The sequence below is a fragment of the Trachypithecus francoisi genome, unplaced genomic scaffold (genome assembly GCF_009764315.1).
Source record: "Trachypithecus francoisi isolate TF-2019V2 unplaced genomic scaffold, Tfra_2.0 Lachesis_group3, whole genome shotgun sequence".
NCBI classification, from domain to species: Eukaryota; Metazoa; Chordata; class Mammalia; order Primates; family Cercopithecidae; genus Trachypithecus; species Trachypithecus francoisi.
The window spans coordinates 90,063,527-90,088,199 of NW_022681468.1; the positions used below are offsets into that span (position 1 = coordinate 90,063,527).

The 24,673-nt window shown below is 45.0% G+C and overlaps 1 protein-coding gene across 2 annotated transcripts in view; it reads right to left on the minus strand.

Annotated features, from left to right (window-relative positions):
* Window positions 1–24,673, minus strand: part of IGF1R (insulin like growth factor 1 receptor) — a 318,275-nt gene that overhangs the window by 243,154 nt on the left and 50,448 nt on the right. For both annotated transcript variants that reach the window (XM_033188875.1, XM_033188876.1), the window contains exon 2: window positions 15,984–16,529. In XM_033188875.1, coding sequence (XP_033044766.1) covers window positions 15,984–16,529 — 546 coding nt within the window. The remainder of the gene's footprint in view (window positions 1–15,983; window positions 16,530–24,673) is intronic.

Sequence of the window (24,673 nt, forward strand, 5' to 3'; positions counted from 1 at the left end):
TTTTTAAAAAATCTAAATGGCTTCATAATATAGATATAACAAATCTTCCCATGATGCTAATGAAGGCTTCTGACAAGAGTTTAATGAGCTGGTATCTAGTATCTTCCAGGCCTGGGGATGTTAGCTTCTCCTCCCTTAGTACAGAGGTTGCTCAGAGAGCAATCAGTATCATGATCCATACTAAACGGAACTGCCCTACTCTTTATTTTTATAGTCTGTAATCCAAGTCACTCTATTAACAGGCAGAAAAATCCCAGCTAGCTTCAAAACTCCCTCATCTTTCCATTAACTTCAAATGACAACCTTTTCCCACTACTTTATCTTTGCGTTAAGTACCAGGAGCTGAAAGATGCAATCAATTTAATATTTCCCTCTGCCCATTTACATTACTTATTTGTTTCAGCAAATCTTCTTTGCCACACAAATCCTTCATTTGCCCATTCATGTCTGCATACTTAACATAGATTTAATATTTCTCCGGGCCAAAGATCATATGCAGAGTTTTTCTTTGACTGGAGGTTGGAAGAGACAAGGAGAGGAGAACGTCTGGAATTCCTTTGTTTTTGGAGACAACTCTAGAGAACAATTCTCAATAAGAAAAGTTATAAAAAGTTTCAATCAGCACCCTCACGTTTCTGATTTAAAGTTGGGGTTGGTGGGGGCGCGGAATAAAAAGAGAGGGAACTAAACATGTACGAAGCCCATTCTAGTGTGAGATGTTGTCAGATACTTTGCTGACCTTTTATCATAAAACTCTCTCTCAGTGGCCATGGGTTACAGCAGGGAACCTAAAACCTAGACTTGGACCCCAAGTCCTCGCTTCACAAAAATCATGACGAGTGATGAACCAGTTTCTGTTCAGCCACACAGAAACTCATTCAAGTCCTTCAAGAGGAAGAATCCCACCTTCAACTCCACACCTCCTCCAGCACCAAGCGGAGATGCTCCTGATTCCACTTAGAATCCTCCTGCCCACACAGGCAGGAAGCTCGGGGCACTCAGTGCCTGCTCTCTCGCCCACTGCATGCCCACAGACCTCTGCAAAGGCAGCTCCTTTGTTTCCCCAATCCTGAACATCTGGTAAGTGCTAAGGCCTCAGAGAGGGCTTTTTAAACAGGCAAAAAGTAGAAACTACCAGCTTCCCACCACTCCTACCTCATCCATCAGAAAACAGCCACCAACCTTCCAGGATAGAGTTCATCAAGCCTTTTCCTCCCCATGGAACTAAGGCTGTACACAGTAGTCAGAGATAAATAATGTCTAAGCCAAACTGGCTTGAGGGTACATATGGGGGTGGGGGACAGAGGGACACTGGCCTAGGACCTAAACCACCCATTCAGACCTCATCTTTACAAAATAATATACTTCACATTCCAAATGCCTGGCAAAGTTTTGCAGTACGATTCATTCAATGAGTCAAGGGCCATGTATACAGTGCTCGGCAAACAGTACTGAGCAAGTGTGGACATTCCTCATGAAAGGCCTCAATTTCACCAGACCCAAACATTCTTTCCATGCAAAGTTTCAAATGTGGAACTCACTCTCCTCTGAGCTCCTAGCACTTGTTGCCTCTATTTCTCTTCTGGCAAAAGTCATAGCGTGTCTCGTCACACAGCATAAGCTGTCTCTCTTTTTTAGTGTCAAGTGTTTTTATCTTATCTCACAACAGAATCCTAGTTTGTGTCATCTCATACCGCCTATCACGAGATTTGCACAAAACGGCGGTATGTTAATTGTGTAGCTGAGGCACCTGATGGAAACTGGCCAAGGAAACTTGCAAAGACACATCCAAACCTAACCTAGGTGTGACTTATAACTCAAACCTCTTCACCAGTCTCCCTCTTTATGGAAGTGATACGTATACAAAGTGTTAACTTTCACTTCCTTAATGATGGTGGACTGACATGAATAAGAATGGTAGGGAGGAGCACAGGACCCCAAATAATTCACAAGTCAGCAAAGTGAAGAACTCACCCAGACCATACATGTGCACACATTCTCTAGAGCACACACTTACTCTCAAACTCTACTGTTATTTAGTTGGTTTATTCATTCCAGCTAGAACCAGGGACCAATTTGGTAATCCAAAAAGGTTTTATAAATCTCTTTATAAAATTCCTGCACCTCTCAGGGCCAGCACTAGAGCAAGGCAAGATTGGTGTCCAGGGCACAAAATGTAAACAAGTGCTCCCTCTCATGGTGCACTACCCTGAGAGAAGACCTCTCTTGTCTCTGGTCCAAGATCTCTCACTCTGGTCCAAGATGCCACCACTGCTGCCACTGCCATTGCCATCACCTCCTCCTCCTCCCTTTCCTCCTCCCACTCCTCCCCCAAGAGAACTATGAGGACCAAACCACTCAGACACTAAGTGGGGTTAAGCCCACATGGGAGATGGATTTTTACAGAGTATCTCCGCCATGGGACTCCCACTAGCTGCGAGATTGGAGAATCAAACATTATAAACAAAGCGTGAGTCCTAATCCACAAGTGGTTTCTCAACTGTTTGAGGAGAGAGATAAATGAGGAGTAAACAAGGTCCTCTGAACCTACTGATAAAAAGTACAGAGAAACCATCATCACTGACCAAATAACCCAGCAATGGATGAGCACAAAAGCAACTTGGAAGCAAGAGTCCTCAGTAAGGGAAATTTGGGAGGCTTCATGGACGATCAAGTGGGTGACGGTTAAGGAGAAACCATGAAGAGCGTGGCCTCAGCAGGTAACGTCTGCTCCAGCTGGAGTTCACCATGCATGCACACCAAACCCAGATGCTGAAAACCGAAAAACACAGCAGAAGGCACCCAACTCCCAAACCACTGAGGAAGTATTTTAATTTTGCTTTGATCATTCCAATAGCGCTTCAGAGTCCCCAGCATTTCAGCAGCATCATAGAAGAAGACATCAATCACTGGCCATGGCAAAAGGAAACTGTTGCTTGGCTATCGGGCTGCTCAGATTCTGGATGAGGGAAAGCTTACTTTAGTTTAAAAGAATGACTTAAATGAATTTAAATTCATTCCACATAATCGAGTTACATCAGTGTTTCTCATATGCACTTATGAATAATTCACTTTGGTAACAGCAAAAGCCAGACCAGAGAAAGTCACTTCAAAGATGTAAGACTTAACATCAATCCTACCTGAATTTCCTGCCCTCAACTCCTTCCCTAACCACTTTCCTTCTTTCTGCCCTACCACTGAGGCGCTTCGCCAGTCTCCTGTCCTACATCTGTTACCCCTCAGTAAGATCTCTGGAACTCTAGAATTGCAGCCACTTTTTGATGTCCACAGCCTCCTCTTCTACATCTAGTCTTGTAGGTAGTCCCTAAGGGTAGGACTCATCCTAAAAAGTTCGACTGCTTCATACAATTCCAAGTCTAGAACATGTCTTCAGTCTCTAGTAGTGTTTACTGAAAGCCAGGGCCAACATATCTATCCGAGGTCCCCAACAACCTTGTCTTCAACACTGAATCTTAGAGCTGGAAGGAAATTCAGTAGAAGAGGCCAGATCGTGCTTTCTGCAATAAACAATGGTGCTTAAGTGTACACAATTTTCATGCAAATTCCCCCAAATCATGACGCTGGGCTGCTCCCTATACTTCTTGCCATTTGATTATCCAGGCCACCTGCCTCTCCAGCCTAGCTTCATAATGGTAAGGCACTGATGAGTCTGCATTTATTTAGATACACTAGAGGGATTTTGCGACTGGAGTTACAGGAGGCTGAACTGGCATCTGAAAGTCCATACTTCACGCTTTTCAAATGCACTATGTATAACCAAGCTCGTTTCCAAAAACAGAATCTGAACTAGTTCATAATAAACCATTCACCTTTTATTTTTTCCTGAAGGGGTCAGAGCATCATCCCAGTCACCATTTCTCTCTAATAACCACTTACTCCCTTCTTACACATTTTCATCAGCTCTTTATTCTACACTCTGAGTATTTCCAAGAATTAGGATAACACTACTGCCCAACAAGATAGAGTTGGAGTTACCCAAATAAGCAACAGAAACTTTCCAGTGGGACTCCAGTGGGAGTCAAGTCAAGGGTTTCAAGTCCCCCCACCCTAAAGCATTGAATGTGAAGTTCAAGGAGCCTGTGTCTGAGGCCTAAGCACTTGTCCTGCATCACAATGGGCAGAAGACACAGGAGGCACAACAGCCATCATCACTGCACAGCCACTAATATACCTCGAAGCCAGTTAATCCTGCAAAACAAATTCCTCTCAAAATGGCAGTCTGTTAGGTCAAGTTTGGCTGTTTTATTAATTGCCTATCAATAGAAACGGCTTTGCTAGGCACACCTAGAAGTTCATCCCTCCTAATCACCCACCTCTGTCATCCAATGACTTTTCCAAGGAGCATTTTTTTTCCCTCTCAGCAAACAAGAAATATTTAGTGAGCTAAAGAAGTATTCTTCTGAGAAAATTATACATCCTCAGAATTCCATTCATAAGCAACTACTGGTCACAAAAGAATGGACAGGGATGAGGCGGGGGCTGGAAGAGGAGGGGCAGGAGATCCAATGGATGGTGCCGCCTGGACAGTCCCTGAAGTGATAGTTAGAACCAGACACACACTTCTGCATTCAGCTGCTGTCTTTCCTTGTGAGTGGAAAAACACACTCAGTACATTCTCTGCAACCTTGATTAAAACCTGTTCTAAAGCTTCTTTGACACAGTTATTCAAAAGCTTCTAAAAGTAGTATCGACGTATTACAAAATAATCCAATCATTTCAAGTTCACTGAGGAAGAGAACAAAAATACATCCCTACATTCTATCTGAAGAATAGTCTAAGCAACTAATAATATCATCCACTTAGCAAAGCAGAAGGGGCCATTCAGAGGTCAAGAAATAGGAACGGAAACGTTGTACTAGGTTACCACCACCCCAGGAACAAAGCTGGTCTTTTCTAGGACCTAAGGAGATGACTAGTTTCCATTTGTCTCTGTATTACAACTAATACCTCTGGGAGGTGGGGGGGATCCTAATCCAAACACTAAGGCTGCCCAGGAAGTATTTCTAATAATATCAACCTTCGTCTTTCTTTTTTTGTACTGTAGGCTCTTTGCCTCCTGATCTTCTTTTATTTTGTTCCCCCTTTTTACTACTAAGCCCAACTCCTGGTCTCAGCAGCTGCTAAAACCCATCCAAGCACTTTGCATCTATCCGGAAATCCAGAATGGCGGCCTGGGTTCACAGATCTGCTGCCAAGGGCAGATGTATGCACACTGCAGCTGGGCCCTCCTCCCCAGGGGCCCCATGGGCATAAGCAGCTCAGGGTGGGCCAGCCAGCCTCAGTCACACTGGCTGCCCTCAGCCCCACCTTCTGCATGAAGGATGGCTAAGCTCCACGGGCCACCCTGCATAAACCCCAGGAAGAGCAATCTCACTAACTTCATCCAGGTCCCTTCATTAGGAATTGCAAAAACAAATTAGATGGAGCTCCACATTGAGGCAGTGGGTACAGCTTCTCTCAACAAGGCCATAGGTATCAAGCAACTGACAGTCCCTAAATACGCTGCCTCTGTTCCCATCCCACATGGATTCTGTGAAAAATGGCAGGAAGAAAGAAGAGAGGACTGGGTGCTTGTTTGTGACCAAGGCAAAGAAACAAAAAGCGACTTCTGTTCAATAATGAGATGAAACAGAAGCCCGGCTTCGGGCAGAGGCCTGGCATTCCTGCACAACATTTTCCCACCCACCTGATCCCCTTGAACGGAAGGGATATCTAAGGGAAGACAGAGAGCCAGTGTTTGTTTCCTGCAATGGGGGTGAGAGGAGGGAAATGAAACTAAACAAAACAGGAGAAGAGGCTGGGTGGGAGAATAAAGTGGTATGCACATACACAAACACACACACACGTGCACATGTGCACACATATACTGCTAGCACTACCAAAGAAGAGAATAAACAGGCACATGCTTCATCCTGGAGCAGATGGTTGGCTACCTATATGAGACCTAAAGTTGTCATAAAAATGCACATCTTTGTTATCTTTACCAATAACTGTGCCCACTCTAACCACTTTAATGTTCTCCATGGACACAGAGAGAGGCATTTCAAAGAGATAGTATTTAAAGTCAGTATCATACAAGAATCTGTGGATATTTCTGAAATGATCCCAAATACCAAACTTGCAAACAGAATAAATTCAGTTTGAGAATCAAATAAATAGAGTTTACATATAACTAGTGGGACTCCACTGGCACCCCGATATAGACATATGTACCTCATTGAATGTTCTTTAAAGATGCAGTTTATCTGGACAGACACAAGAATTTGAACAGTACAAATCAAATTAGCAAGAACTACACCTACAGTATGGCCTGCTATTTATGATAATTGAAATTCTACAATTTAGAAAAGCAATACAGAAGGACCATTTAAGATATGGTAGTGAACATACATACTCAATCCAGCTTAAGACTCAGAATTTTAGACGGTCTCAGAATGTAACTCTTAGATAGTTCAATTAAAAAAAAAAAAAATAGCAGCAGCTGCCACCATTTACCAAAAACCTACTATGTGCTTGGAAACCCGTTAGATGCTTTCCAAATACTGTCCTATTCCTGTCTCACTGAAGGAAGGTGAGGCCTGGCAGCTTTGTCCTAGCACCAAATACCTGAGGCAAACAGATGGCACTATCTCAATGCATCGATGGTTCTTAAACCTTTGCATCTGATACCACTTGTCCACTCAGGCACGTGGTTTAAAAGAAATACATCCCATTCTGTACAAAATTATGCATTCTTGCAGATCTCACTGTTAATATGCCATAGGGAAAACCAACAGGGGAAAGCTGTACATCCACGTGTGGGGCCACGTAAACATCCTGAAGACCAGTTGCACTGAGGGTGAGGGCAGGCACAGGATGGTAGCTTCTACCCCTATGGACTCCACAATATTGTGAGAAACAGATGCTCAGGGATATTAAGGGTGAGGGCCTGAAAACCTAAAAACAGCCGCCAAGCTGACCCTGCGGAAGAAGTGATCTAACCTGGATGGTCACCCTTCCCTGTCTAAGCCTCACCCTTTCCACTGGTCCCAGAGCCCTTATTCCTCCTTGACTTAAAAAGACAACTGTCCCTCATAAGCCCTCACACCTCCTACCAAGCTCCAAGGACTGTTCTGTTCTTCTGCCTACTCCTGCAATGCAGTTCAAACGGTTACCAGGGTTCTGCAGTGAGCTATTTTTCCAAAGACAGAAAAGCAACGCTGTGTGCAACCAGACGAAACTCCAGCTCTCATTATAACATCCAGCTTAAAGCCATATGTTAGCCAGTGGCAGGTATAAACTAGAACCCAGAATGGTCTAGATTTTGGGTTTCTACTTGGGGTTCCTTCTTCCATATAAATGATCTCTAAATTTCTTAAACCCTGATTCCCAACTTATACATGATGATCAGTGTGCCATTTGATGAGTTATGAACATTTTAAATGCTGCATACCTTGCCTGTATATACTAGGATGAAAGAGGAGAGAGAGAGAGAGAAAGAGAGAGACAGCAAGCAACACGAACACATAGGCAGATCAGGAAGCAAGAAATCTTCTCAGCGCAGACCACGAAAACCCCTTGGTAACTTACTCAATTTTAGAGTTTGAGGAAATGGCACAGGTAGTCCGATGTAAGCCCCCTGAGTTCAAAGAAAGGAAATGGAAGGACAGGGCAGACAGCTGACGTGGCAACCATCCCTGGGAATGGCACTGCTGGACCCAGCTGTCCCTGTCCCCCACCAGCCTCATATGCCCAAGTCCCATGCACCCCTGGGGCTACCATGCTGGCTGCTGAGCCATGGGCGCTGGTTTGGAGGCGAACTTCTTCAAGGAAAGCAGCTTCTTATCCCCCAGAAGTTCTGCCGATCATCTGTGCACTTTGGTTTTTACTTAAAATGTGATTTAACCAGCCTGCTCTACTTAATACTGCCTGTGCCACAGACAGAAAAATCCCATCTCCCACCCACCAGCCTCCCTGGAACGAACACCTTGGCTGTCTCTCGCTACCTCCAAGTCAAGGGAACGCTGCAACTAGAATGGTGCTCAGAGACCCCACCTTTTATAGCCAGAGTCCCTGATTCACACCATATGCCCAAAGGAGGCGTGTTTCTAAGTGATGCTTCCAACTTCACCACCAGCCAAACTTAACTTTTGAACCACCCTATACACGCAAGTTGAGCGAGGCAATTCAGGACAAGATTAACCACGGGCCCACACGCTCCACGTCATCCCCACTCTGCTGAGAATGTCACACTGGCATACACATGAGGAAAGCAAGACAGAGGTATTAACACAACAAAGAGGCTTTTCAAGCACAGGAAGAAACCAGAACGATTGTACAAATAGGTTTAACTGGTGAGAGCTGAAGGGGCTCCAGATATTTTCCAAATACCTGGCATTGCAAAAATCACTCTAAGACAGTCATTCTGAAAGCTTTTGGTCTCTTAGATGAGATCCCTATTAAAAACTTCTGAAGGGGGCCCAGGATAGTGACACCATCATTACATGACAATTAGCCAAAAGCAAAGTCTTTGAGGCACAAGGCACACGCCCCAAGAAAGGAGGTGGGCTAAGCCAGGTCCCAGGGAACCTGCACACAAACTGCTTCACCATTTTGGCAACAGGGGTCGGCAAACAGGCAGAACAGAATGTGAGCTCCACGCCTGACTAAAAAAGGCATTGCAATGAGGCCTGGGGGCATGTGACCCCCTTCTAAATAAAGATCACCCCCACACTGGGAGCAGCTGACCAGAGCAGAGGCCTTCCAGGACAACCGAGACAAGTTCCTACCAACAACACAAAGCCAGATACCCCTCTCCTGGCTGCCTTCTCCTCCAGGGTCCACAAGCCCCTCCCAAGGGTCCACCTGAAAATGCAGGCCTGTGTCATGATCGTCTTAGCAGTCTGGGGAACAACAGCCTGCAGGAGACTGGCGCAGACCACACAGCGCTTAACAGAAACATCTCAGCTCTTCACAAGTAGCTTAAGTTCAAAAAAAAAGTTAAGATGAAATACTACACATCACATGAGTGAAGTTTCACTACAAAGACAATGTGTCTCTCTTCCCCCCATCCAGCAGGTGACTTACACATTCTTTTTTTATTATTTTCCTTTCTCAAAAAGCTAGCCATAAAACTTAAAGTTACAAATTCTTTTTTTTTTCTAGACAGGATTTCATTCTGTCACCCAGGCTGAAGTGCAGTGGCACAACCACAGCTTACTGCAACCGCCATCTCCCCAGGCTCAGGCGATCCTCCCATCTCAGCCTCCCAAAATGCTGGGACTACAGACACACGCCTCCACAACCAGCTAATTATTTAAATTTTTTTGTATGAACAAGGTCTCACCATGTTGCCCAGGCCAGTCTTGAACTCCTGAACTCAAGTGATCCTCCTGCCTCAGCCTCCCAAAATGCTAGGATTACAGGTGTGAGCCACTGCTCCCAGCCTTAAATTTACACATTCTTAAAACAGGTCCTCCACCTTGATCTAGCAGGTCAGCCATACCAACCTACATAGGAAAATGAGGGAAGGAGAGTGCCTCTACTCCACAAGACAACACTGCCCTTACGAGCAGTGGCTGATAAACAAGACTATAAGAACATGTAGGGGGGAAAAAAGTACACTTTTATTTTTTTAAACTACAACTTGCCTTCATTTTAAGTCAGTGAGATGCCATCAGTGAGATGGCAGTAAAATGTTTTCCTTTTGTCAATAAAAACAGCCATTTACTGCCTTCTCAAAGGCTCCAATCTGCTATTTTCCTGGTTTCTCATTTTGAGGGCAACAGGAAATGCAACAAACTCCAGGACTGCTGCTCCCAGTCAATGTCCTTTTAATTGAAATGAGGCTGCCCCAACAGATAAGCCGGGTTCCAACAAAGCCCAACCCTGCCTTCCTGGATTTCCTGGCAAAGCCCAGGCCTTCTCACACTCACTCAGGGTGATCTGAGTAGACCACAGGCTGTTCATCCCAACGGGTTAAAAAGTACTTGGAGACTTGGTTGCAGTAAGGTCTTAGGTTTTGTTGGGGTTTTTTTGTGGAAAGGTGGGCATCTGCACCTGAAATGAAATACCAGAAAGCCTCCATGGCAAGCAAACAACAGGCACTTAGGCAAATTCACCGGGAAATAAAACCACAGGCACTCAGGAGGATTCACCTCTGTCCCTCCTAGCACAGAACTGGCCTTCAGCATAACTGGCTTACAAAGTCATGAATGGCTTCATGCGCCAAGCTTCAACCTTTCAGATGATTTCCATACTTCTCCATCATCTTTATCCTGTAATCATCCCGACAATGGCAGGAAAGAAAAGAGCTACCCACCATAGTGGACCTCTCTTTCAACTAAGAGTTGCAGATGGTTTTGGTCAGTAATCTTCAGCAGCAATGACAGCAACAATGACACGGTAAACATCTGCATTTCATAATCCTGGCACAACTGGCTCACTGAAGACTGCCACAATATGCTACTCTCGCGCAAGGGGAAAATGTATCTTCCTAACAATAAACCCTTCACCAAGCAGATGTAGTGCTTGCCTTTGGAGTGACAGCATACACTGGAGGATACACCCAGAATTTACAGTGGGGCAAAAAGTGTCCCGTCAGGTGTTGGGAGACAGGCCTCCTGAAATCTGCAGAGCCCTTACATCCTCGAGAGGAAAAGGCAAGGCTAGAGTTCGGCTAGCTGAGCCAAGCCGGATGGTCAGCACGGGAGAGCACCACGGGGGCCAAGGACTCGGCAGGCAGGCTGGAGGGAGTGGCACATGGAGTGTGGCATGTTGTCGTGGGGTAGCTGTTGACCACTCAGGAGCTTCACGCTGTACCATATGCCTATCCTATAGGGACTTGCTACAGGATTTCAGGTAGGGAAGCATATCAGTCCAAAGTGCACACTGGATGGCTGGGCGCAGTGGCTCATGCCTGTAATCCCAGCACCTTTGGGAGGCCAAGACAGGTGAATCGCCTGAGGTCAGGAGTTCGAGACCAGCCCGTTCAACACGGTGAAACACTGTCTCTACTAAAAATACAAAAATTAGCTGGGTGTGGTGGCGCGGTAATCCCAGCTACTCAGGAGGCTAAGGCAGTAGAATCACTTGAACCTGGGAGCCGGAGGTTGCAATGAGCCAAGATCGCACCACTGCATTCCAGCCTGGGTGACAGAGCGAGACTCATTCTTCAAAAAAAAAAAAAAAAGTGCATACTGGAAAGCTCCCCAGTGCTCGGTGGAGCCACAGGGCACAAAGCAGAGAGAGGCTATGTCAATGCTGTAAGGGGGAGGAGCAGAGGAGGGCAGCTGAAGCAGCATTTCCATTCCATTCGGGAGAGAAAGGGCCTGGTGTGCAACTGGAGAAGGAAGTGTCCAAAGGACACTCACATTCCTGACATAAGAATCAGGGGAACAAGAGTGTGGCCCACTGAAGAGGGAACAGAAAAGAAAAAAAAAAGGCAAAAGTGAGGAAACAGGGAAGACCATCAGACGCTGTAAGGAAATGCTCATGGTGGTCTGATATGAATGACAGGTCCTGGGCTCAAAAGGGTTCTGGGCTGGAGATATTTGGAAGTTTAGGTGGAAACAGGAGGCAATGAAGTTACCAGTGGATGAGATGAGAACAAGGAAAGTGAAAAGAGAGCCCAGGATAGAACTCCAACCATGCTATGATCTGAATGTTTATGTCCCCTCAAAATTCTTATGTTGAAACCTAATACCCAGTGTGATGGCTCTGGGAGGTGATTAGGTCATGAGGGTGGAGCCCTCACAAATGGGATTAGTGCCCTTTAAAAAAGAGGCCAGAAAAAAAAAACCCTCACCCCTTCCAACATGTGAAGACAGTGAAAAGGTGCTGTCTGTGAACCAGAGCGTGGGCCCTCCCCAGACAGTTAATCTGGTAAGCACCTTGAACTTGGACTTCCAGTCTCCAGAACTGTGAGCAGTATTTCTGTTGTGTATAAGCCACTCAGGGTATGGGATTTTGTTACAGCAGCCTGAATGGACTATGTCAGGAGACCACCATTAAAAGCCAGACTGAGGGAAGGGAGACAGAGAAGCAGCAGCTGCGGGGTCAGGAAGAGACCCATAAGAGGGTGGTGTCAGAAGACAAGGGAAGAGGAATCAACCACACCACATGTCACGGGGTGCCACACAACTATGTTCTTACTGAAAGGAAAGCGCTGTACACAGTTCTTTAAGGGTCAATCGCTCTTTAAGAATGAGTCAAAAATGTATAAAATCCACTTCCAAATCCAAAAAGAACTGAGAAATACAGAAGTGTGCAGAGAAACCACAGAGGGATCACGTCTATAGTGGGAGTAGAGTCTACTACGCTGCCAGGCACTGCAGAGTCATGGCACAGAAGGAGTTTAAAGGACAGTGCCAAATGAAAACTGTACATCAGCATGACAAAATCAAGTAGGCTCAACGATTTCACACACACCCTTGACATGTTTCTCCAGATGTTCTCCTTAGTTCTACAGCCAGCCAATGGAAGATTAACTGAATGGGATTCTTCTGTGCTTAATCTTTTCGAATGGCCATCTTAACACTTATGTTGAACTCAAGGTAGCCATTCTGCCTGGACTCTCAATGCCCTACACGGAGCTCCCCAAATGATTCCTAAGGGTTCTGGCTGGAGAGGTGCAGGCTGTCAGCACTGCAGTGACCACTCAGCCAAAAAGATGATGAAGGGAAGAACTCCTGGTGTTAAAAGAAATGCTCTAAAGCAGCTTACCAACACAGAATGCAAGTCACATCTGTAATTTCAAATTTTCAAGTAGCCACATTAAGAATTAAAAAGAGTCGGGCATGGTGGCTCATGCCTGTAAACCCAGTACTTTGGGAGGTTGAGGCAGGCGGATCATCTGAGGTCAGGAGTTTGAGACCAGCCTGGCCAACATGGTGGTGAAACCCCGTCTCTAGTAAAAATACAAAAATTAGACGGGCATGGTGGTACATGCTTGTAATTCCAGCTACTCAGGAGGCTGAGGCAGGAGAATCGCTTGAACCCAGGAGGCAGAGGTTGCAGTGAGCCGAGATCGCACCACTGCACTCCACCCCGGAACACAAGAACAAAATTCCATCTCAAAAAAAAAAAAAAGAATTAAAAAGAAACAGGCAGGTGAAATTTATTTTAAGAACACATTTTGGCCGGGCGCGGTGGCTCAAGCCTGTAATCCCAGCACTTTGGGAGGCTGAGACGGGCGGATCACGAGGTCAGGAGATCGAGACCATCCTGGCTAACACGGTGAAACCCCGTCTCTACTAAAAAATACAAAAAACTAGCCGGGCGAGGTGGCGGGCGCTTGTAGTCCCAGCTACTTGGGAGGCTGAGGCAGGAGAATGGCGTAAACCCGGGAGGCGGAGCTTGCAGTGAGCTGAGATCCGGCCACTGCACTCCAGGCTGGGCCACAGAGCAAGACTCCGTCTCAAAAAAAAAAAAAAAAAAAAAAAAAAAGAACACATTTTACTTAATCTAATATATCCAAAATGTTATATTTCAACATGTAATTAACATAGAAATTATTAATAAAATGGTGTACAGGGTTTTTCCTATATGTCTTGGAAATCTAGTGTATATTTTACACCTAAAGCAGTCCCAATTTGGACAAGCCACAGTTCAAGTACTCAATAAGCCATGTGGCTTACTCAATAAGCCGCTACCACACTGGACAATGCAGGTCTAAATGGAATCTATGCAAACCAAGAAAAGTTCTGATTCAACTAGAAAATCTCCAAGAAATATGCCCATGCCTGAGTTTTCAGGACAAGGGGAAGGGAAGTAAATTGCCCTGAAAGCAGTTATGAATTTTATGTAAGTACTCCATTGTGAAATCACAACGAACATCAGCAGGGCTGGGATGGTCAAGAAGGCTGCAGGACATGGCCTTTGGGGAAGCAGGTGACCAACCAACAGGTGTTATCAAGGCTCTGTCTGTCACCAGCAGAGCCCAACTTCTAACCATCATTACCTTTCCATGGTGCTTCTCCTTTCTCCTTTTCATCTTCCAACAGCCCTATGAGGAAGGCAGGCCTTACCCCATTCCACATATGAAGAAACCGAAGCCCAGGCAATTTAAATAACTTGCTAATTTCTAGTTGCCCCTCTTAGACTTGGATCCAGAATGCAGGCCTCACCCCTATCCCAGGGGTCTTCAATAAGTAGCTGATCAGAAACAGCCGAAAACCCATGGCAAGACCAAAGTAACTACCTACCTAGCTCCTGAACAACTCCCCACTTAATGACGTTTCATACGGCACGTCCCTTCTGTAAAGAGCTTATGAGTTTTCAAAACATCCTCATGCCCATATATGATCACCGCTAAGGGATGTACCGACTGCCCTAGAAATAGTCTATAAAAGCCCAACTACAGCCCAGAGGGACTGGCTCATCCAAGCTCATTCCTGGCCCTCATCACTACGTTCAACATCTGTCTTCTACTCCATGCTGTCTCCCTTGATAACACCTTTTACTTTTCAGATAAAAGTTTTAAATGTCAAGGTTATTTAAAAAACATTATTTTGTTGTTTTCTCAAACCAGTGGGTAACTTAATGATAAGGCAGTTTTAATCAACCACACAAGTGACTTTACCGTAAGATCTCCCTTCAACTCTGGCCAACCTTAAAGTGGTCTGACCGCATTCTCAGAGCTCTACGAGGTACTGGCTGCAGCCAGTGGGACGCCTGCCCTTACTAATCAATGTTCACATACACACTGATCCAATTCTGCAGAGTATAAAAGTGTGTGGCAGATCAGGGTACACAGATCCTTTTCCTTCCTCAGGCCTGGCTGAAGGGGAACTGAAGTAAGGGCTACCTCTGAGGTCTGGCCTTTATTTATTTTACACACTTCACCTCCGTGGGGTCTCACCTTTTATTTATTTTAGGCAAGTCTAACAATTTGGGGTTTCTTGGCTCTTCATAACTGGAGAACATGGGTTCCTTGCATATTTAACTATTATGCAAGGCCAACACTTAAATAATAGCTATTTATAGCTAACACATTGACTTCCAACTAGTGAGGAAAAGCTTCCTAGCCAATATATGTAAATATTGCTGAATGCAGTAAGGTGAAGGCTCAGAGTCACATTTTAATACCAAACAGCCTGGCTCTCAAGGAATTGATCACATGAAGGCAAGAACTCAGTTATTCTCAAGGGAAAATAAGCATATTGCAGATAAATATACAAGAACTTCAAAATACCACTATCTGACCCCCAGAGCAGTAAACACTTTCCAAACTTCCTTCACTTGTGAATTCTTAAGATTTTCACAACTGTTTAGTAAACAGGTATAAAAGAACGAAAACAGAATCCCAGAGATTTAAAAATGCACCCTGCTACACAGCTAACTGCAGGTACAGCTTGAACCTGGGACTTGTGGAAATGGGTCCAGAGGTCTCCCACCTGGGCCAGGTGCTCTGCCATAACCAGGACACCTGAGCATCATAACATCATCACTAGGACCCAAGGATTGCTTTCACAGGATATGAGTGAGTGCTTTACTTTCCCTTTAGTTACCCATATTCCAAGTCCATTCAAACTAAGGAAGTCATGCAGAACAAAAAATATCACTTTGCACAAAGGATGAAAGAGCTGACACATAAGCAGCCCCCAGCTGCCAAGGCTCAGGGACTTCCAAGCACACCAGGTCACCTTTTCTCATCAGGAATTCAAAGCTGAAGGTCAGCAAGTTTCTAGCCCAGGAGTGTGGTGGATTATTTCTAACATGTGATCTGAATAGTCTTGACAGCAGCCATGATGGCCTCCAGCCATGCCACAGTCCCGCAATCCAAGAGTCCCAGATGCAAAGGAAAGCCAACCAAGACCCCTGCTGGGAACCACTTCCGCACAGCAGGCGTGCCACGTCCTAAATGCAACATGACTGCACCCTGCCCAGTGGAACTCGTGCATTCAGAAGAGAAGGGAGGTCAAGGAGGAGAAGGAGAGAAGAGAGAGAAGCAGAGAGAAAGCAGCAGTCAGCATCGTTCTTACTTTTCTGGCAGCGGTTTGTGGTCCAGCAGCGGTAGTTGTATTCATTGTTGATGGTGGTCTTCTCGCACATCGGCTTCTCCTCCATGGTACCTGGACACAGGTCCCCACATTCCTTTGGGGGCTTATTCCCCACAATGTAGTTATTGGACACTGCATCCAGGATCAGGGACCAGTCCACAGTGGAGAGGTAACAGAGGTCAGCATTTTTCTCAATCCTGATGGCCCCCCGAGTAATGTTCCTCAGGTTGTAAAGCCCAATATCCTTGAGATTGGTCATCTCAAAGATGACCAGGGCGTAGTTGTAGAAGAGTTTCCAGCCGCGGATTACCGTGAGGTTGGGGAACAGGTCTCCGAGGCTCTCTAGGCCAGCCACTCGGAACAAAAGCAAGTACTCGGTGATGACCGTGAGCTTGGGGAAGCGGTAGCTGCGGTAGTCCTCGGCCTTGGAGATGAGCAGGATGTGAAGGTAGCCCTCGATCACCGTGCAGTTCTCCAGGCGCTTCAGCTGCTGATAGTCGTTGCGGATGTCAATGCCCGGCCCACAGACTGAAGGGAGACAAGAGGGTAAACGTCTCAGTTAAAAGGAAATAATTTTTAAAACTATTTTTCAAACAATAATACAGTTGGTTTTTAGGAATCTTGTATTATTATTAAAGAAATAAGGTTCGGCCGGGCGTGGTAGCTCACGCCTGTAATCCCAGCACTTTGGGAGGCCGAGGTGGGCGGATCACAAGGTCAGGAGATTGAGACCATCCTGGCTAACACAGTGAAACCCCATCTCTACCAAAAATACAAAAAATTAGCCGGGTGTGGTGGCGGGCACCTGTAGTCCCAGCTACTCGGGAGGCTGAGGCAGGAGAATGGTGTGAACCCGGGAGGCGGAGCTTGCAGTGAGCTGAGATTGCGCCACTGCATTCCAGCCTGGGCGACAGAACGAGGCTCCGTCTCAAAAAAAAAAAGAAAAAGAAATAAGGTTCAATTGTTCAAGGCAGAGCTTTGGGTTGCAGACTGACAGTCTAGGTGGCTAACTAGTTAGCGGGCCAGACTGTGCAGCACACACCAACTGACTATGGGAGAGGCCATCCCTGTCAACCTTGCAAACTAAAACTTACAGCCCAGGGGCACACAGAGGGACAGGCGAAAGTTAAATCTGCAACCCAGGCCAGCCCGACTCCACCACTGCACACTCCTGGTCCCTTCTGCAGAGTGTCAGTTGCCAACGCCTGAGCAACAGCTCAGCAGCCAACTATCAATAACTTACTACTGCACCCTGCCTGAAGGGTACAGGGCAATCAGTCTGCTCTATACTGGAAAACTGTCACTGTGACCTGGAAAGTGGGGACTCCAAAACGCATGCTTCCATGCTTCCCACTACCATTCGACATGAGCCGGGTAGACTGTGTTCTCCCCATATCTGCATTAATGTAGACATAAAGGATAACCTAAGATTAAAAACATGGTTTTTTAATGAATAAAAGAAGCATAAATTCCAACTTTGTTTTATTGATCAAGAAAGCATGCTTCCTACAGAGAGTTTAGAGGTAATAACAACAATAAAAAAAAAAAAAACAGTAAAAATCATCAATGATCTCAACATTCCAAGATAAACAATGTTAACACTATGCCAATTATCCACTCTCTATAAACGAAAGTGAAATCAGACAAAAATATGACATTTGTAAACACACTTCCTTCACTTAATATTCTACTAAGTCAATACATGTCCTTCTACATCGTCATTTTAAGGGGACAGTAATTCCTGAGTATGAATACACACCATGAGGCTTTTTTTTTTTTTTTTTTTAACCAATCCCTTATTGTTGGACATTTAGGTTAGCTCCTGTTTCGCACATTATAAACAACACTCCAGTGAACATTCTTGGCAGATACCCAAGACTATTTTCTTAGGATAAATCCCTAGAAGTAGAACTGCTGGGCCAATGCGTTTGCAGATTTTAAAGGCTTTTCATAAAATGGCCTCAATACTGGATGACTTATTTTCTCAATTCTAGACACAGACACACACCAAGAAAACTTTTTGTTATAATCTTTTTTAGGATTTAATAATCCCCAAGTCCACTATTAAAGCTTCTCAGATAGAGTGAAGTTTTTTGATGGATGTAATTAATTTGGGAAGCACCCAACGTGTATGACACCATGAGAAATGCCAACAGGCAGTGCCCTGACCTCTGAGGAGGCTCATGGTAAAGGCAAGGGGCTAAGATCCATGAGGAACAATTGTCACACGAGGCAGGTGGTCAGCGGTGTGCACACAGCAAGTCTACTCTAGATGTGAATGGAATTAAGCAGGACAGACAAGAGGTGGTGTCCAAGCTTCGTGCCACTATGCTGAGGGAAGCTCTCGGCTTCCCTGATTCCACACTGCTCTGCCTTCTACCTTACCTCTAAATGTTGGTTGCTGTCCTCAACCTTTTCCTCTGTCACCTCATCCACACAAGTGGCTTCCTGTGCCACTCATACTCTAGATGATGATCAAATTCATGTCACTGGTCCAGACTCTTCTGAGCTCTAATGTATATATTCATCTGAGTATATCCACTGAGGTGTCTAATAACTCATTCATTCCCCGACAAAATCCACCTTCCAAGCTTCTAAACTGTAGCACTCTCATTCTCTGAGTTGCTCATGTTAAAAATCAAAGAGTCATTCCTGATTCTTCTCTCCTCTCACACCTCACATATTTAGTCCAGCAATAGACCTCAGGGTTCAAGCTCCCAAGCCTATGAGAATCTTGGTTGCTCTTCCCATAATGCCGTCCCACCTCATTCCTCCCTGAGCAGCACACTCTTCCTCGACAACCCCACACACTTCCCTCCCAGGCTACACCACTCTCTACAGGACATGGCTCTCGCCTTTCTTCTCATGGTCTCTCTCATCACTACCAACACAATGGCAGCTCCAGTTGGTTCACTATTATATCCCCAGTGCCTAGAACAGTACTTGGTGTGCAGTGGATGCATCACATGGGACACATGCAGAATGAGTGAACTTCATCATTCATTCAGTGTCTGTGTGTCTCCACTACTTTAGCTCTGATCTGAGCCACCATCATCTCCAGCTTGGCCTAAAGCAACATATTCCCCATGATCCAGCCTCCCCATGGTCCATCCCTGTCCTAACACCATCCCACAAGACTCCACAGGAGTCGCCAAACTCCAACACACTGAACTCCTCCTCTGCTCATACCCTGCTGCCCACAGTGCTTCTGCTCCTTCAGGAGATTGCCCCATTCTCTCACCATGTGAGTCTCTACTCAAGCGTCACCTCCTCAGAGCTCGGCCTAAACACCTTACCTTCAACTATTCCCCCAACTGTCCCCCAACTCCTCCCTCCCTCCCCTACCTCTCATTTCTCTTCTCACTTCTCTAAAAGCTCATTTTATATAATATTTTTAATAATCTTGTGCATGAAACAATGTTTGTGTACAATGAACCATTTTATTACCCTTTGTGGACGTGTTTGAGGGAATCAAAGCATGTGTGGAAAAGACACATCACATCTGAAGGGAGCCAGGAGGGTCTTTTTTCCCTTGGGGACACTAAATTAACTGTGGGTCGTGCGCCTGAGTTTTGACTGTGACCCGTCACATGAGGTGTGGAATCTTCCACTTGTGGTGTCATGTCAGTGCTCCAAAAGCTGAAACTTTTGGAGCATTTTGGATTTTGGATTTTTGGATTAAGATGCTCAATCTGTATAAAGTGTTAGGCATCTATTTACTTGTTATTTCCAACAGATCACAAAATTCAGTACCTAGTGAAAGAACACGAAGATATAGACTGAAGCAAGCTGAACTTCATACTGCAATCAAACTGCAGACAGGAGGAACGCATCTGCTTCACTGCTATCTGGCCCCCCTTTCACAGCCACTATTGACCACTAGTTAACAGAGGCCACGCTACAGAGTTGGAACTGTGAATTTCCTTCAAATGAAAGGGCGGTCTCCATACTCAACACTTTTCCTCCCATTTACAGAAGAAAAGAGAAAAAAGGCAGGAAGAAGTTACCTACTTACTCTGGAAGAAAAGACACGCCCAAGCCACAGAGCATGAGGCAGGGCCTAGGAACCAGCTGTTTTGGATCCTATGACTGATACCATTGGTCTTCAGGATGTTTTGTGATAGAAACAGTGAAAAAGAAAACCAAGCTGGACCATGAATGATAGCAGCATTCAGGATGTGCAAGCCACAAACAGGAAAGAGAATAAAACATGCTCCACTGGTGCCATGAAATAATTCATGCACCGAGGGAGTACATAGTAAACACAGCACAGGAGGGAAAGACACACCCTTTGTGGCTACTCACTGATGATTAAAGGGAAAATGCAAAATACCCTTTCTCCCTTCTCAAAACAACTGATATTGGCATGATCCAAAAACAAACCCAAAAACTTTAGGAATGTGAGATCCCAGGCAGCCCTGTAAAGAGTAAGACGAGCAGGGAAGCAGAGAGAAGGGTGTGTACAGCTGGAAGATGGGGACAGTGGGGCTTCAGCAAAGTCCCCAAAGCCAGAGAATGGCAACAGCAGAACCAAAACAGATGGGGGTGCTGGGAGGCAGGGAAGGGAGTTGGGAGGGACAGACAGGGGCTTGGTACCTGGGTAAAATTCACTTCTACAAAGATGTCATTTTATTTAATTGTTTTTTAGACATGGTCTCACTCTGTCACCCAGGCTAGAGTGCTGCAGCACAATCATGGCTCAATGCAGCCTCAACCTCCTGGGCTCAAGCAATCCTTCCACCTCAGCTTCCCAAGTAGCTGGGACCACAGGGGTACACCATAACACCTAGGTTTTATTTTGTTTTTGTTTTTGTTTGTTTTTTAATTTTTTGGCAGACAGAGGGTCTCCCTATGTTGCCCAGGCTGATCTCCAATTCCTAGGCTCAGGCAATCCTCCAGCCTCAGCCTCCAGAAGTGCTGGGATTACCACCACACCTGGCCAAAAGATGCCATTTTAAAGAAAGCCTAAAAAGTCAGGCGCAGTGGTTCACACCTGTAGTCCCTGCACTTTGGGAGCCCAAGGCAGGTAGACTGCTTGAGGCCAAGAGTTTGAAACCCTATCTCTACTAAAAATACAAAAATTAGCCAGGTGTGGTGGTACACGCCTGTAATCCCAGCTACTTGGGTGGCTGAAGCACGAGAATCACTTGAACCCAGGAGGCAGACGTTGCAATGAGTCAGGATCATACCACTGCACTCCAGCCTGGGAGACACAGAGCAAGATTTTGTCTCAAAAAAAAATTTAAAAATTAAATTAAATTAAATTTTAAAATGAAGCCTTTCAGTTGAAATGAGCACTGTTAACAAAATACTCCTAGGTATTTTCTAAAGATCAAGAGGCAGAATGTCTGCTCCAAGAACTTAGGTGAATGGCTTATACAAGCTATACATATTTTGAAAATAAATCCCTAAGACCTAAATGTTAATATGAGAAGGGCTAATGAAAAGCATTTGGCTGAGAAAACTCCCCAAAGCTGTGTACCTAAGTATTTGGAAGAGCTACATGAGAGTTGTAACTTATATCTTAGACACAACCTTGTGGTCCTAGAAAAAGAAAAACAGCGTGACTCCCATGAGCCTGGAGTGCCATTTACCAGCTCCTGTCCTCAGGCAGACACACCTCACCTCTAAATCTCATCTTCCTCACCTGCAAAACGAGCTGTCACTACCTACCCTATAGAAGCTGGCATAAGAATCAGGTAAGTGCTTCTGTGTTACTGCAAACAATAATAACTTTTAATAGCTGTTATTAAGTAAATATTAATGGAAATACTGATCTATTTTGTTGCCCCAATGTAAATATTACTAATATACAACAAAAGAAGGTGGCATGAATTAGCAAAATCATTGATTACCCTTCTGTCAACAGTTCCATTAAAGAATGTTATAGTTACCCATTTAGCTAAAATGGATAACTACTTGATCAACTCTTCTTTAAAAATATAGGGTAGGTTGGCTGGGTGCGGTGGCTCACGCCTGTAATCCCAGCACTTTGGGAGGCTGAGGCGGGCGGATCACGAGGTCAGGAGATCGAGACCATCCTGGCTAACGTGGTGAAACCCGGTCTCTACTAAAAATACAGAAACAAATTAGCCACACGTGGTGCACTCGGAAGGCTGAGGCAAGAGAATGGCGTGAACCTGGGAGGCGGAGCTTGCAGTGAGCCTGGGCGAGAGTGAGACTCCGTCTCAAAAAAATAAATAAATAAAAATAAAAAAAAAAAAAAAAAAAAAAAAAAAAAAAAAAACAAGGATAGGCTTATCTTACAGTTGGAAATAAAAGACGTTGGGAAACATAATTAGCCTTCTTCTACTACAGGTCTACAGGCACACTGTGAAGGTAAAACACATTAGTGAACCAATCATCTTTAATTTGATGGTAAAACCCAACATAACAAAACCTTTAGGCTTATATGAGAAGCCGATTTTGTCTCAGTAAGCAGCATACTATAATAATAGTTCTTTACTTCTCTTAAAATGAATCCTTTGGAACCAATAACTTAGTACAACAAAAACCCTCTCTAGACACTATCCCTCTGTGAAAGTCAAAATGATTTAAGAAGTTAAGAGAGGATTAGTGTATCACTGAATTTTGCACAAGGAAGACAGAGCAACCGTCCCTCTACCAAGTAGCAAATTAAATGAAAGAAAAGTTTTAATAGAGCAATGGACAGAACCCTGGGAACACAAAGACAAGGCCCCACGACTCCCTAATCTTAGAGGAAGTCAGGAAGACTTCTCAGCAGAGAGGACCCTGAAAGATGAGCAGGGTCTTGCCAGGAAGGGTGGGGGGCAGGGTGCTCCAAGCAGAGGCAGGAGCACACCCTGGGAGGCGGCTGGAGCTGATGCCTGGTTGCAGTTGGGAGAACCCCAGGGGTGCAGCCCGTGTGGCAGAGAGCACAACAAAGGCAATGGGACAGATGCTAGAAAGCAAACTGAGACAAAAGTGTGTGGGAGGTCAACTTCACTTTGCATGTAGGAGGACAGTGTTGAAAGTCCTCAACATGCATCAGGACCACGTGAAGGACTTGTTAAAACACAAGAGGTGAGGTCCCAAAATTTATGTTTCTAATACACAACCAGGTGATGCTGATGCTGCTGGCCTAAGCAGCACCCTGTGAAACCCACTGCCCTAGGAAATAACTGAATAACCCATCCCACCACCTGTCACCACTCTCCCTATCCACCTTATCTGCAATGTGGTGCAGGTATAGCCTGTGCACCTGTTACTTCTCAAATTGACATTCACTCTCTCAAAAAACCCCAAGAAGCCCATAGAAACTATGCACAAAACAAAGCAAAGCAGAAGAAAAATGGGGTGGAGACAGACTCTCCCTAGTACATGATCCTCCCATGCTGTGCCCTTCAAGGTCTGAGCATACCCTCCTTGTGCTCAGAGAAGAGAGAGCATGGGTTTCTTTAGGCCTCATTCCTAATAGAAAAATCAGAGATCAGAAAAGGAGGAAAAAGACAATGTTATGATAACAAACACTACTGACACTTCAGTTTGTTACAGTAGAATTTTCTGTGTAAGTGTAAACAGACACAATTCATGTTAAGCCCTTTATCTTCATGTGTCAATCAGAATGTGTTTACATTGTATATGTACATTCCCATTTCACACAGACAGCAATCCTGGCCACCTAACACATTCAATAACTGAAGGCAATGATAAGAATGTAAGGGATTACCATTATAGAGGTAACTCTGAGAACAGAAATTAAAAACTAAGTGTAATTTGAATGTGAACGCTGTTTTTTACTGCCACAAGAGCCACCTACATCATGCACATAAACAAAATAAATGGACACATAAAGGGCAGTCCTGAAGGCTCAGAATGTTAAAACAGAGTGCTACATACAGCAAAGAACTTACAAAGATGGGTAGGATGTTTCTATCCTGCCATACCAATTAAGACACAGAAACTTTAACGGGAATTAATTCAAAGACTAAAGGGAACACAAGCCCCAGTGTCCCCTCCACTTAAAGTATCTGTAGCCACCGATTGACGCAGAATTGGTGCAGAGCTGTATTTGCAACAACTGTTTTCCTGGATCTTCATAAAAACAACTTTATCTGCTCTGACAGTTACTCCAAATGCCTTTCTGATCTTAAAATATCCCAAAGCCCAATACTCTCTAAGTCTCTATATTTCAAAAAACACCCTTATAAGAGCCTCTATTCCTTTCTAATTATCCACAGTTCCCATGGGTGGCTGGCTTCTCGATGAAGCAGGACACCAGGAGCTAGAGTCCCTCAGAGTCAGAGCTCATCGCCTCACCATGAGGCCTTCCGAGGGGCAGCCCCTGCCTAGTCCCACACCCTGTCCTCACTACCACCTAGCACCCACCATGCATGAGACAGCACCCTAAACCTCTGAAGGGTAGACTGTACAGCCAGAAGATGGTGCCGTGAGGTGCAGCCAAGCTAGGACAAGGCCCATGCTAAGCAGGCACCTGCAAAAACCAGGCTCCTCCTCTCTCTCCGCTCTCTCTCTCTCGTGACTTTCAAGTTTCTGCTCAGAACCAGGCAAATGTCCTAAATAAAAGTCAGCCCTGTGTCCCCTGTCCTCTCACTGGCTTCGTTTTGTAGAACACATTACATCACTCCAGTTACAGTTCACATCCTCATTTCAAAAGCATTTTACTTTGCCCTACAATGCTCCAGTTTCCT